This window comes from Melanerpes formicivorus, unplaced genomic scaffold (genome assembly GCF_026170545.1).
Source record: "Melanerpes formicivorus ecotype bairdi unplaced genomic scaffold, bMelFor1.0.p_v2 SCAF_58, whole genome shotgun sequence".
Taxonomy (NCBI): Eukaryota; Metazoa; Chordata; class Aves; order Piciformes; family Picidae; genus Melanerpes; species Melanerpes formicivorus.
Window position 1 is genome coordinate 231,658 of NW_027142410.1, and position 12,035 is coordinate 243,692.

Consider the following 12,035-nt stretch of genomic DNA (forward strand, 5'->3'; position numbering starts at 1 on the left):
GAATCACCAAGGTTGGAAGAGACCTCAAAGATCATTGAGTCCAACCTGTCACCACAGACCTCATGACTAGACCATGGCACCAAGTGCCACATCCAATCCCCTCTTGAACACCTCCAGGGACGGTGACTCCACCACCTCCCTGGGCAGCACATTCCAATGACGAACGAGATAGTCCAAGACTAGCATGCATTTTCTTTCAAATGTCTGTAAGCAACTTCAGCAGTTGTCAACAGGTGCATGCTTTGACTTCTGAAGAGGCTCTCTATATTTACAAATTCACTTGGGCTGAGCTGTGTAACACCTTATTGCTTAGGAAAGTAGGATTGCCTTTTCCCACGCTTACAGTCTCCCACATCTTAAAAGTTATTGTACCCTTGGAGGTTTTGATCATCCCTGATAAGGATCATATTTTTACTCTTTATGGTTGCTTAAGTATGCATTGAGTTTAAGACCAAGGTATACTTCACTTGACACTGAGCAGTAACCACAAATTGAATATCATCAGATCTGTGTTTACAGTAATATTAGCTGTTACTTGGACAGTCAAAGAAGTTTGCTGGGTGCTGCAGTTTGGCCACAACAACCCCATGCAGAGCTACAGGCTGGGGTCAGAGTGGCTGGAGAGCTGCCAAACAGAATGGGACCTGGGGGTGCAGATTGACAGCTGCCTGAATGTGAGCCAGCAGTGTGCCCAAGTGGCCAAGAAGGCCAATGGTATCCTGGCATGCATTAGGAATAGTGTGGCCAGCAGGAGCAGGGAAGTCATTGTGACCCTGTACTCTGTGCTGATTAGGCCACACCTTGAGTCCTGTGTCCAGTTCTGGGCCCCTCAGTTTAAGAAGGACACTGAGACTCTTGAATGTGTCCACAGAAGGGCAGCGAGGCTGGGGAGAGGCCTTGAGCGCAATCCCTATGAAGAGAGGCTGCGGGAGCTGGGATTGTTTAGCCTGGAGAAGAGGAGGCTCAGGGGAGACCTTATTGCTGTCTACAGCTACCTGAAAGGTGGTTGTAGCCTGGAAGGGGTTGGTCTCTTCTCCCAGGCAACCAGCACCAGAAGAAGAGGACACAGTCTCAAGCTGCAGCAGGGGAAGTTTAGGCTCGAGGTGAGGAGAAAGTTCTTCACTGAGAGAGTCGTTCACCATTGGACTGTGCTGCCCAGGGAGGTGGTGAAGCCACCGTCCCTGAAGGTGTTCAAGAGGGGATTGGTCGTGACACTTGGTGCCATGGTCTAGTAGTCATGAGGTCTGTGGTGACAGGTTGGACTTGATGATCTTTGAGGTCTCTTCCAACCTTGGTGATTCTGTGACTCTGTAAACAATATAAATGTTGTTAACAGACATTTACTTATTTCAGGAATTGCTTCAGGATTCCTTTGAGCAAAAGAAGGTACAACTTCTTGTCTTTGGTACTTTACTGCGAAAAATACCTTGCAGTGCATTTCTGTTCATTGATTTCCAATAGATTTTCTTATACAGTGTTAAAAAACCTGCAGAATTTGTTTTAGCTTTGTCCTGGTTTTTCTGGTTCCATCATGACCAAGTGTGGTTACCAAACTACTTTCCATCATTTATCAGCAGTCCTGGCTAGTCAGGGAAGTCCCATTAACTGGAAATTGGCAAATGTGATGCCCATCTGCAAGAAGAGCTGAAAGGAGGATTAGGGGAACTAGAGACCTGCCAGTCTGACCTTGGTGATGGGGAAGGTCATGGGGTGTCATTACACAGCATGCGCAGGGCGACCAGGTGATCAGGCCCAGGTGATCATCATAGGTTCATGAAGGGCAGGTTCTGCTTTATGAGTCTGATCTCCTTCCGTGACAAGGTGACCCACTTAATTCCCATTTGTTCAGAACAATCTTGACAACATCCTTTTCAGTAGTTCTATTCCAGTTCAACAATGAAAACTAGACATAAAGGGTCTTAGGCATAAATGTTTCTTGTTTCTGTGGATGTTGTTTACCTGGAGTTTAGTAAATAATTTGATACTGTCTACCATAGCATTCTCCTGGACACACTGGCTGCTTATGGCTTGAATGGGTAGATGCTTCACTGGGTAAAATATGACTGGGTGGTCAGGCCCAGTCCTACACTCTTAGGGAAGAGTGGTTGGAAAGCTGTCCAGTAGAGAAAGACCTAAGGGTATTGATCCACCTGCAGGCTGAATATGAGCAAACAGGGTGCTTAGGTGTCCAAGAAATCCAACAGCATCCTGGCCTGTATCAGGACCAGTGTGATGAGCAGGACTAGGTAGTGATTGTCCCAGTACTGGTAAGGCTGCACTTGAGTATTGTTCTTAGTTTTGGAGCCCCCACTAAAAGAAAGATGTTGAGGTGCTGGAGAGTGTCCAGAGAAGGGCAATGAAGCTGGTGAAGGGTCTGGTTGTTTAGTTTGGAGAAAAGGAGCCTGACCTTATCACTCTTCACAGCTACCTGAATGGAGCTTGTAGTAAGGTGGATGCTGGCATCTTCTCGCTAGTGACATATGATAGGATGAGAGGAAATGATCTTAAGTTGCACCAGGGGAGTTCAGATCAGATATTAGAAGAAACTTCTGCACTGAAAGGGCTTGTCAAACACTGGAAGAGATTCCCTAGGCAGATGCTTGAATCACCATCCCTGGAGGTGTTTAAAAAATGTATAGATATAGTGCCAGGGGACAGGATTTGGCACCATACATAGTGCAGTTAGATACTGGTTGGGCTTGATGTTCTTCAAGACTTTTTCCAAACAAAATAATTCTATTATTCTAAGATAACAGTACCTATAGTTCACCCAGTTGTGAATTAAGCAGTATGTTTGATGCCTGTAATCAGTAATTCTCTCTTTCACATACCCTCTAAGCAGAGCCCTGTTTTGCTTTATGCCACTGTGCTCTCTTAGTGTTCTTTTACACACATCTATATGAGTGCTGCTGAGGCAAGATGTAATATAAATGCATAATGCGATAAGGCCTACACTAAGTCCTGGTCCCTGTGGAGGTTTATTCTGAATGCTCAGAGCAGTGTCAGGGAAAGTCTTACCCACAGGCAAAATCGCAGAGCTTGAGGACATTTATGAGTGTCTCCAGAGAGGAGGAGTTTCAGGCAAACTTTTTGCTGATCTGAAGACATGGGTTAATTTGTAGATAAGGACTAAGAACACAGATGTGATTTGTTACTATGTGGGAAACCAATGTTTAGCATGCCTGTGATAGTCCACATTGCAGATGAGATGCATGATAACATCCACATAAGACTGTGGCTTTTTCCTTGTACCCTTTTGTATGACTGTATCTTCAACAGGAGCCAATGAAGTAGTGCTGCAGAAGTAGCCAGTGAAGGTTAGAGGTAAGACTCATTCACAAATGTTGCTGCTGGTGCTTGCATTGTATTCTTCTATTGAATTGACAATCTTTGAATGCCTGCATGGCAAAGGTATTAATCTTTTCCCATTTGTTTAGAACAATCTTGACACCATCCTTTTAAAGGGTTCTATTCCAGTTCAACAATGAAAACTAGCCCAAAAGGGTCTTAGGTATAAATGTTTCTTGTTAGTCAGGTATATCAATTCTTAATGCTTTCATTCATTCTTACTTGCAGGGAAGTTGCAGCCTGCTAGATCATTTGGAAATGTGGGAGGACTCCAGCCAGAATATAAACTCATTTAATTTTGCTGTGAAAATGGGATTAGTTGTAGTCTTCTGATAAAAGATAGTCTGGAGGCTATGTGTTTGTCTGTAGCTTACTTTGATGTGAAAGAAACTGCTGGTGGCACATTTGTAGAAAAGATGCATAAAGTGTGAAGACTGGGCTGCCAAGAGCAAAGTGCATGGTGGCAACACATCCACGTGGTATAATTTGCGTCAGGATGAGCCATTGCTGCAACGTAAACTTTTAATCCAAGCTGAATGAAGTCTCTTTAACAAATAAACCCAAATAATCAAACTGTAATCTTTACCTCTGTGTTATGCCCTGTAGGTGCAAAATCTAATTCACAGGATGACATTTACAAACTTCAGGCTGTTTCCTTTGCCAAAAGAGAGTGCATATAAGGATGATGTACAAATCTTGCAAGAACACTACACGTACCCAAAGTGCCACTCAGGAAATGTAATTCATCCCCTGGTGCTGCATGGAGGAGTTGGAGCGGGTGGGAGAAGCTGTGACATAGATTGCTGTGGGATTCTTTGCATTGCACTCTGCTGCTTTTTGTGTTGTTTCCTTTTGTGTGATGGGCTAATGCCCATCCTGAAAACAGGGGGAGAGGGCTTGCGAGTGCTTTGCCCTCCCTGCAGGGTGTTTTTCCCCTGGGAAACTGAGTCTGTTCCATGCCCCCCTCCCTGCCCAGCTAGGCTATAAAAGGGAGGACATTGCAGCCATTAGCTCTTTTTGGGAGCTGCCTTCCTGCTCCTCTGCCACATGGTCAGGCCTGATCCTTCTCCCTGCTGCCTCCGCGCCTCTTCAGAGAGACTGGTTTTGTATTCTTGTTTGTTTTTTTTCCTCCCATCCATCCTTGTTCCTTGCCCCTGTGAACCTTATCTGTTATTGAGATATATATATATATATATATATATATTAAAGAAAAACTCTTTACCTCTCTACTTTCAAGCTGAATCCAAATTATTTCTCGGTGAATTTGCTCCTTCCCTTTCTTTTTCCTCTCTGTTGGGAGGGAGGAGGGCAGAGCGGGGGAGGGATGCTCAGCCTTGCCCACATCTGAGCTCTTGAGTCCCAGTTAAGGCTCAAACTGCTACATTTTGACAGCAGATGGAAGCTCTAGGTATAGACTTAGGCCTTGTTACTTCGAGACTGTAGTGTTTGGAGGGGAAAGGTGGCAACTTTTCCAGCAACCTCACAGTTTATATGCGGCAGAGAAGGTTTGGAGCTGTTTTGAAGGCAGTGCCCAGATATCTGGGAATCAATCTCTTGGGCTGGTGTACAATATAAGGATGTCCTATCACTTCCTTCCCAGACAGACAAGCTGGCAGGGAGACCGGCTAGTTGGTTTCCATGGAATATAATTGATGTGACAGGATTATCCTGTTTATTGCCTTCCAGCATAAACATGGCTGCCATGTGGCAATCACTCCAAATGACACCTCATAGGTTCGCCTGGGCTGGTCTTCTTTTCCTGAAGGAGGATCAAGTTTACCTTATCTGTCACCCTTCAATACATATCTGGGCATCAACCACCTCTGAAATGAGTTGCCTAGCTAATTTATAAAATCTCTAGAGTTATCTCTCTTAGAGCTGGACCAATTTTCTTAATATTTTTGTTAATTTCCTTCTGGCCACACAGAGCCACAGATCACTGGCTTCCTTGGTTATTACAGAAGAGACCATGTTAATTGACAGTCTTTTTTGTTGTTATTTTTGCATTAGCAAACTCCATTTCTTTCAGCCCTTTCTCACAGGCCAGCCTGTTCAAGTCAACTCTCTTCAGTCTGGACATGTTTAATTTTAGTGGCTGATTAAAACTTTTTACAGAGGAGGGAGGAAGAGAGTGGAATAGAACAACAACATGGAAGACACTGACCGTTCTCTTGTCCCTGTCCAAGGATGGGAACATATGCAAAGAGATCTCAGTGCTAAATCTCATGACCTGCACTTAACATTGTGCATTTGGGATACGATCCAATATTTATCTAAATCTGTTATATATATGTCAGCAAAGAAATCCTGCAAAATTATACTTTGGGGGCATAATTTGCTGTTCTTCATGCAGTAGCCTAGCAGTAATTTCTTGTTTTCAGATTCAAATATCTCTATCTTCATTCTTGTCTTGGGCTACGCTGAGATTGAGACCTCCCTGGTCGCTAACTGAGGTGGTGCTGGGACTTTGTTTTCACTCTTATTAAGTGTGAACAACCTTGCTAGAGACTGGACTACCTTCTCAAGATGACTGAATCTCTGTTGTGTTCAGAAGATGAAAGACTAAGCTAAGCTACCACATCTCTGTCCACATACAAGATTGTGACAAGTCCAGAGATTCTTTGATACTCTGAATGCCCTCTAAATCAGGATTCATAGCTGGTATGTGCAGCCCATAGGTATCAGAGGGCATAAATCAATAAATCTACTCAAACACACATGTAGTTGTAGTCCATAACTGACAGATACAGTTGCTAAACAAACAGGTATTCTCACACTTATCTGCTTCTCTGGTATTAGTAACTATGCAAAGTTAATATTGTCTTTTTTAAATGTTAAAAATCAATGGGAAAACTGTGGAAAAGATTGTGAGGGTGTGAGCTAAAGAATTCTTTCATCACTTCCTTTACTGGGAAATTGTTATCTACAGGTCCATTGCACAGATTCTGCATTTTAAAATTGCAGTAATCAGACTAAAAATATCCTAATATTACTCATGAGAACTGTAAGCATCTGTATTTGTGATATTAATTTCTTCCCTGTTATGGACAGTAAAGGGGAAACTATGAAATGCATGCAGAAAAACTGGAAGATGTTTCATGTTCAGGCAGTATCTCTCAGAAGACTTGGAAGATAAATCATACATAACCTGGTTGTGCAAATTTTGTTAAGCAACAGCTGTTCATTGCCACATGGGTTATACCACAACTTTAAAGAAAGTGTGGAATGAGTACCAGGAGAGTGGTAGAGAAAGAGTAATGGGGTCACTGGGAAGGCAGCTTCTTCTTCTGGATTGTGTAGAAATATTAATAACTGTATTAGTTTTTGTATAATGCTTTTTAATGATGGGGTGTCAAAGCAGATTACGAAAGAGGAAAGGATCATTATCGTTGTTTTATTGACAGTGATACTGCAGATAGAGAAGCAAGATAAATTTTAAGTTGAAGCAATCACTCAGAGTGACTTAGCAGCTTGGAGCAGAGATAGGACTGGAGCCAATGCATCATGAGACCTTTTCCAGCAGGTTTAGCCACTTAGTCATGCTGCCTCTCAGCATGTACCCCACTGTACCAAACTCCCTGCTACACCCAAATCTGACTGTTACTGTGTTTAGAAAATGGGTTCTTAGAGCTGGGAACATTATAGTTGCCCACCAGACAAAGTAAATGTCAGTTGCCTAAAAATAAGTGCAAAGAGCCTAGAGGACTGACAGACAGCAGCTCTGCTCCGAATGGAAGTGCTGGAAAGGGTGAACAACACTGCGGAAAGTCCCACTTCTCTTCACTGTATTTTCAGAGTTGCAGTTTCTTACAATAGGTTCATGAAACATCAACTCTTCTATGCACCTGGGAGCAGACACACAGCACTGCTTCCCACTATCCTCTTATCAGTAATTGGAAGCCTAACAAGCAAAACCTCCATATACATTAGATTAGCACACAAAAGAAAGGTTAATTGTGCAGACATATGTGTACCCAACCTGCCTCTCACCTCAAACTCTGTCAATCCCAAGATACAACTCATCAACTCCGTGAAACAATGCCCAGCATAGCTGTTTGGTCCAGCTTGAGTCTAGAGGCAGTTTGTGGGAGCCCACTCCAAAGCAGCCTCCATGTGTTATGAAGGTTTAATGCCATAGTTGTAGCTAACTGTGCAGCCTTGTATTAGATTAAGGTCTTTCTCAGAAATCAGAGGTCTCTTCAGTATCAAGGCTCAAAGTTTCAGTCAGGTTTTGCTAATTTGTTGATGGTGAAGGGATGTGCTCATGTGTTGGGTGGGACAGTTGGCTCATGTCATGGACTGGTTGCAGTTTTGTTAGGAACAGCAAACCAGTGAGGGAAGATCCTTTGTACCCAGACCCTCTTTAGCTCTTCTGATCACTTCTCAAGAGTGAAGAACAAAGCTACATGCTTGTTTAAATGCTGAAGGAGTTCAGTAAGTATTTTACCCTTTTAAAAGATTCTCTTAAAATCCTAGAATGGTTTAGATTGGAAGGGACCTTATAGATCATCTACTCCAACCTCTCTGCCATGGGCAGGAAAGCTTTTCAACTATTTTCTTCTCCATCACAGAAATCTGTTGATTTGCAACAAACAGGACATACCAAGGATGGGTTTTGTCAACTGAAAGTAGCTCTGCATATTTTTTTTTTCTAACCAGTTGTCTTTATTATAACAGCTTCTTTGAATCTCTGTGAATGACCAGAGTTCCCACTTGCAGGAGGAAACAAATAGTAGTGAGAGATATTGAATAATGACATGGAAGAAACTAGAAACTGTGTCTCCTTTCTGCAGCTTGCTGTCTGCACAGGGCTATAGGGCTATGCTCTAAGATATTTATAGTGATTTGTTAGTTACAATATCTCTTTTCCAAACGCAGTCAGTCAAACGGATTGCTATGTCAGCCTGTCCTTGCCTACTGCTTCCCCGGAGGCTGTCCGGACCAAAACCATCAAGAACTGCAAAGATCCAGTGTGGAATGAAACATTTTGCTTCAGGATCCAGAGCCAAGTAAAAGTAAGATTGAGGATACATTTGGGGTTTTTTGTTGTTGTTTGTATCTTTGTTTGGTTTGTTTGTTCATTTGTTTTGTTTTTCTTTTAGGGCAGAGAGCTCATTGTATGATTGATATGTAGGATACCACAAAACCAAATATGTACGAGAGATGACTAGGCTATGGGTAAAAGGGATTTGCAGCAGCAAACCCAAATTTTACTTTCTGATATACAAAATATAGCCAAGATAATGCACAACTATTTGTATGTTGTTCTATCACTTTTAATTTCTTCTTCTTCTCTCCCCCCCCTTTAAAATCACTGCTTCCCAAGAGCAAGGTGAGAATGAATTGAACAGCATGAAAGACTTGCATGAGCTAAGTAGCAGAAGCAGCACTGTGCTGTACTTTTTACCATTCCTTTGGAACTACCTGCAATCAAACAAACAAAAACCCCACCCAAATAAACTACAAAGCAGCAGTTAAAGTTTGTGAAAGAAGATCAGCTAGGCTTCAAGATAATCTTAGAGCTTAAGAAGATTTGGAAGTCCTACTATCTGCTCCCTCCAAAAGATGTCATCAACATTAGAATATAGAAGTCCACAAAGATCAGTGAAAGGCTGAGTAAGCCAAGCTTACTTCACACTTGGGGCAATCAAACTCTGCTTTACTACTTGAACCCTTAAGTTGCTAGTGCTATGGCAGAGCAGGACAAGAGCATTTTGCCAATTGCTGAATCAGCAGGCCAGTCTCCTGGCTCTTGTGAGCATCAATAAAATCCCCCAAATAAGCATTCAGAATAGCTCAAACTGTTCCTACACTACAGGATATCCATTCAGCAAATGTTCTCGACTTTACCTACATAAGTTGCTCAGGTTCTCAGTTTTCCTTCCATAAAGTTAGGAGGTACTGCCTCTGTTTGGTATGGCTTTTGGCTTTAACATGTCTGCCAATTAGTGGCCCTCATCCAGTGCTTTCCTTACAGACATGAAAAAATTCCAGATTCTTTCAAAATACAAGTGAGGCACAATTTAATAGAGCCCTGTAGGTTTATCAGGGAAGCAAAAGACAAGGGACAGGCATTGTGGCCTGGCAGCAAGCATCCACAGGTCTGCAACTCTTGCACCGAACATCTGCTCTTTGCAGTGGTTCGTGACAGACAGGTCTTTCAAAACTGCAACACCACACATAACAGGTGAAAAAAATACCTTGGCCACAGGAAACTGCTTGAACTAGTCCTTTACAGAACAATATTTTGGAACCCTTACATTTACTGTGTAGTAAGTTTGCAGCAGGAAACAAGACATGAGGCATTAGCCCAAATAATTTTCAGTGTGTGGGAACAGCAGCATGGTGGTTTCAGAAGGGGTTCCACAAAATGTATCCTGAAGATCTGAGACAACCAAAGCATTCTGGCATGCCTGTAACTGCTGTCTGGGCTCAATAGACTAAGCTAAGGCTCTCAAAGGTTTCTCTGAATACGCTGCACCTGCTCAGCTCATTTACCCTCTGGTCAGGGGCAGAGTCTCCTGGTCTGATGATTTGTTTTTTTTTTTATGTTGCTTGTCTTATGTTTCGTTGTGGTATTCATCTTCCTAAAACATGGGAGCCAGAATTCAGTAAAATTGTGTAATACACCATCACTATGGAAGAGGAAAAACTCTTCTGGGTATGTTGGGCTGGTTCCCTCCAGAACAGAAATGTTTACTGAAAGGCATTTGTTTTGCTAAATGTCTGACAACAGTTTGTGAGGGCTTCCTGTGCTGGTGCTGTGGGCTGCACTCCACTAGTTCTAGGAGAGCCACACTGTTTGGAGCTGGTGGCACACAGCCCTACTGAGAGTTACCTCTGCTCAGTACCTGGTTCCCAGCAATGCTACCTTCAGATCCTCTGTCAGCAACAGATAGAAATTGTGAACTGCCCAGAGAACCTCAGCTGCTTCCTACACACTCAGCCCACACAGAACCTCCTTAGCCAGCCAGCATCCTGTTCATGCTCCTCCTGACTTGCCAGAAGGAACTGAGGGACTTCAGTCAGTTAGTGAGGAAATAAGTCAGCCATTTTAGCCAAATAGAGACACTCTGTTGCAGTATCACAGCTAGGAAGACTGATCTGCTCTTCAGTGTAAGCCTGCCTTCTACAAACTGCAAACTACCTACCGCTTTTAAGCATACGCCCTCCTTCACCTTCTATAGCTCTTCTCAGGGTATTTATGGCTGGCATGTAAACTAGGTCACTACCTCTTGACAGTATGTTTCTCTTAGCAAGAATGGTGGTCAGGAGCTCACTGCTGACCATCTCGGTCTGAAGCAGGATTGGGTTTTTGTCTGCATTTAACTATATGGCCTGAAAAGACAGCATCCTTTTTCTGATAGCAAACTTCAAACTCTAGTTCGCTACAGCGTGCCATCTCTCACTTGCTGGATTCTTCTAGAAATGATAGATCTCAAAATGAAATACTTGGATCCAGGGTCATCTTATTTTCTGTATATTTGTATAATCAATCACTTAACCATATCTTCTGGACCTTCCTGTGACTCACTGTGAACTTTTAAGACAACAAAACTCAGGTGCTCACTCTTTTTGTGCAGGTGTTCTTGTGTGAGACCATGTACCTGTCTGTGCATCTTTAATAAGCATCATTTAAACCACTTATCAAGTTTCACTTAAAGCTGATGGGCAAGTAAGAATCTCTGGGACAAGAGATCCTTGTAACTTACATGAAAATGAGCTGCTGAGTATATTGAGAAAGGCCTGAATTATTTCCCCAATGACAAAAGAGTTGGTATGTTAATTTGCTCAGCACTCTAGGAGGCACCTCTGAACAAATCAGAACAGGGCCGTTGCCCCTCAAGTCCATTCAAGGAAGCGGGTGACCAAGAAGGGAGAGCAGGAGATTTGTGCTGTGGGAGGAAGGAAAAGGAGGTATAGGATACAATCTGATGGAAACAGGCCTTTGTCCTGCTGCTTTCCATACTTTTTTTCCCCACCAATTTAACAAAAGCTGTTTATGTAGATTCCATAGTAATTATCTCCCTGTGATCTGATTAACAATTTCCAGGATATAATTATGCAACCATGCAGTAATTACATGATGCTTTCTTAACATGTTTTATTCATTGCTTATATCTAAAGATCATTTTTTTCCTCCACTAATAACACCACTAGGTGGTTTCCTACAATTCAGGAAAAAATGGTGACCTCAACCCAAATTTTCAATTGGAGAGCTACATATTCAATGCTTCTCCAAGACTTTGACGTTTAAATTACTCTGCTGGGGAAAATCAGCAACAAACCCAACTGTGTTTCATTCATAGTACCTTTCTTCAGCACCATGTCTCTGTCTTCCTTAACATGCTGAGCATGTCACCTTGTACCTTCATAAAGTCTCAAAATAGAAGTGTTCCTAATCCTGCACCTCTATTCACAGAATATTCTTGAGCTGAAAGTCTATGATGAAAACGAAGTCACAAAAGATGACCTCCTCTTCACTGTCCTCTTTGATGTTGCTAAAATCCAGCTTGGAGAAACGGTTCACTTGACTTTTCAGCTAGATCAAAAGGTGAGGAATAAAACTGCCTTGGCCACAGGAAGGAAATAAGTTTCTGATATTCCCTCCTAAACAACATCTTGTAAAAAACTGTGTGTGTGTGGATTTCTTTCTTATTGGCTTCCACTTCATGTGTACTGTAAAA

At 42.5% G+C, this 12,035-nt stretch overlaps 1 protein-coding gene across 2 annotated transcripts in view; it reads left to right on the forward strand.

Annotated features, from left to right (window-relative positions):
- LOC137452737 (cytosolic phospholipase A2 epsilon-like) overlaps positions 1–12,035 on the forward strand; it is a 39,559-nt gene that overhangs the window by 9,466 nt on the left and 18,058 nt on the right. For both annotated transcript variants that reach the window (XM_068161384.1, XM_068161385.1), the window contains exons 3-4: positions 8,227–8,363; positions 11,771–11,902. In XM_068161384.1, the coding sequence (XP_068017485.1) occupies positions 8,227–8,363; positions 11,771–11,902 (269 nt within the window). The remainder of the gene's footprint in view (positions 1–8,226; positions 8,364–11,770; positions 11,903–12,035) is intronic.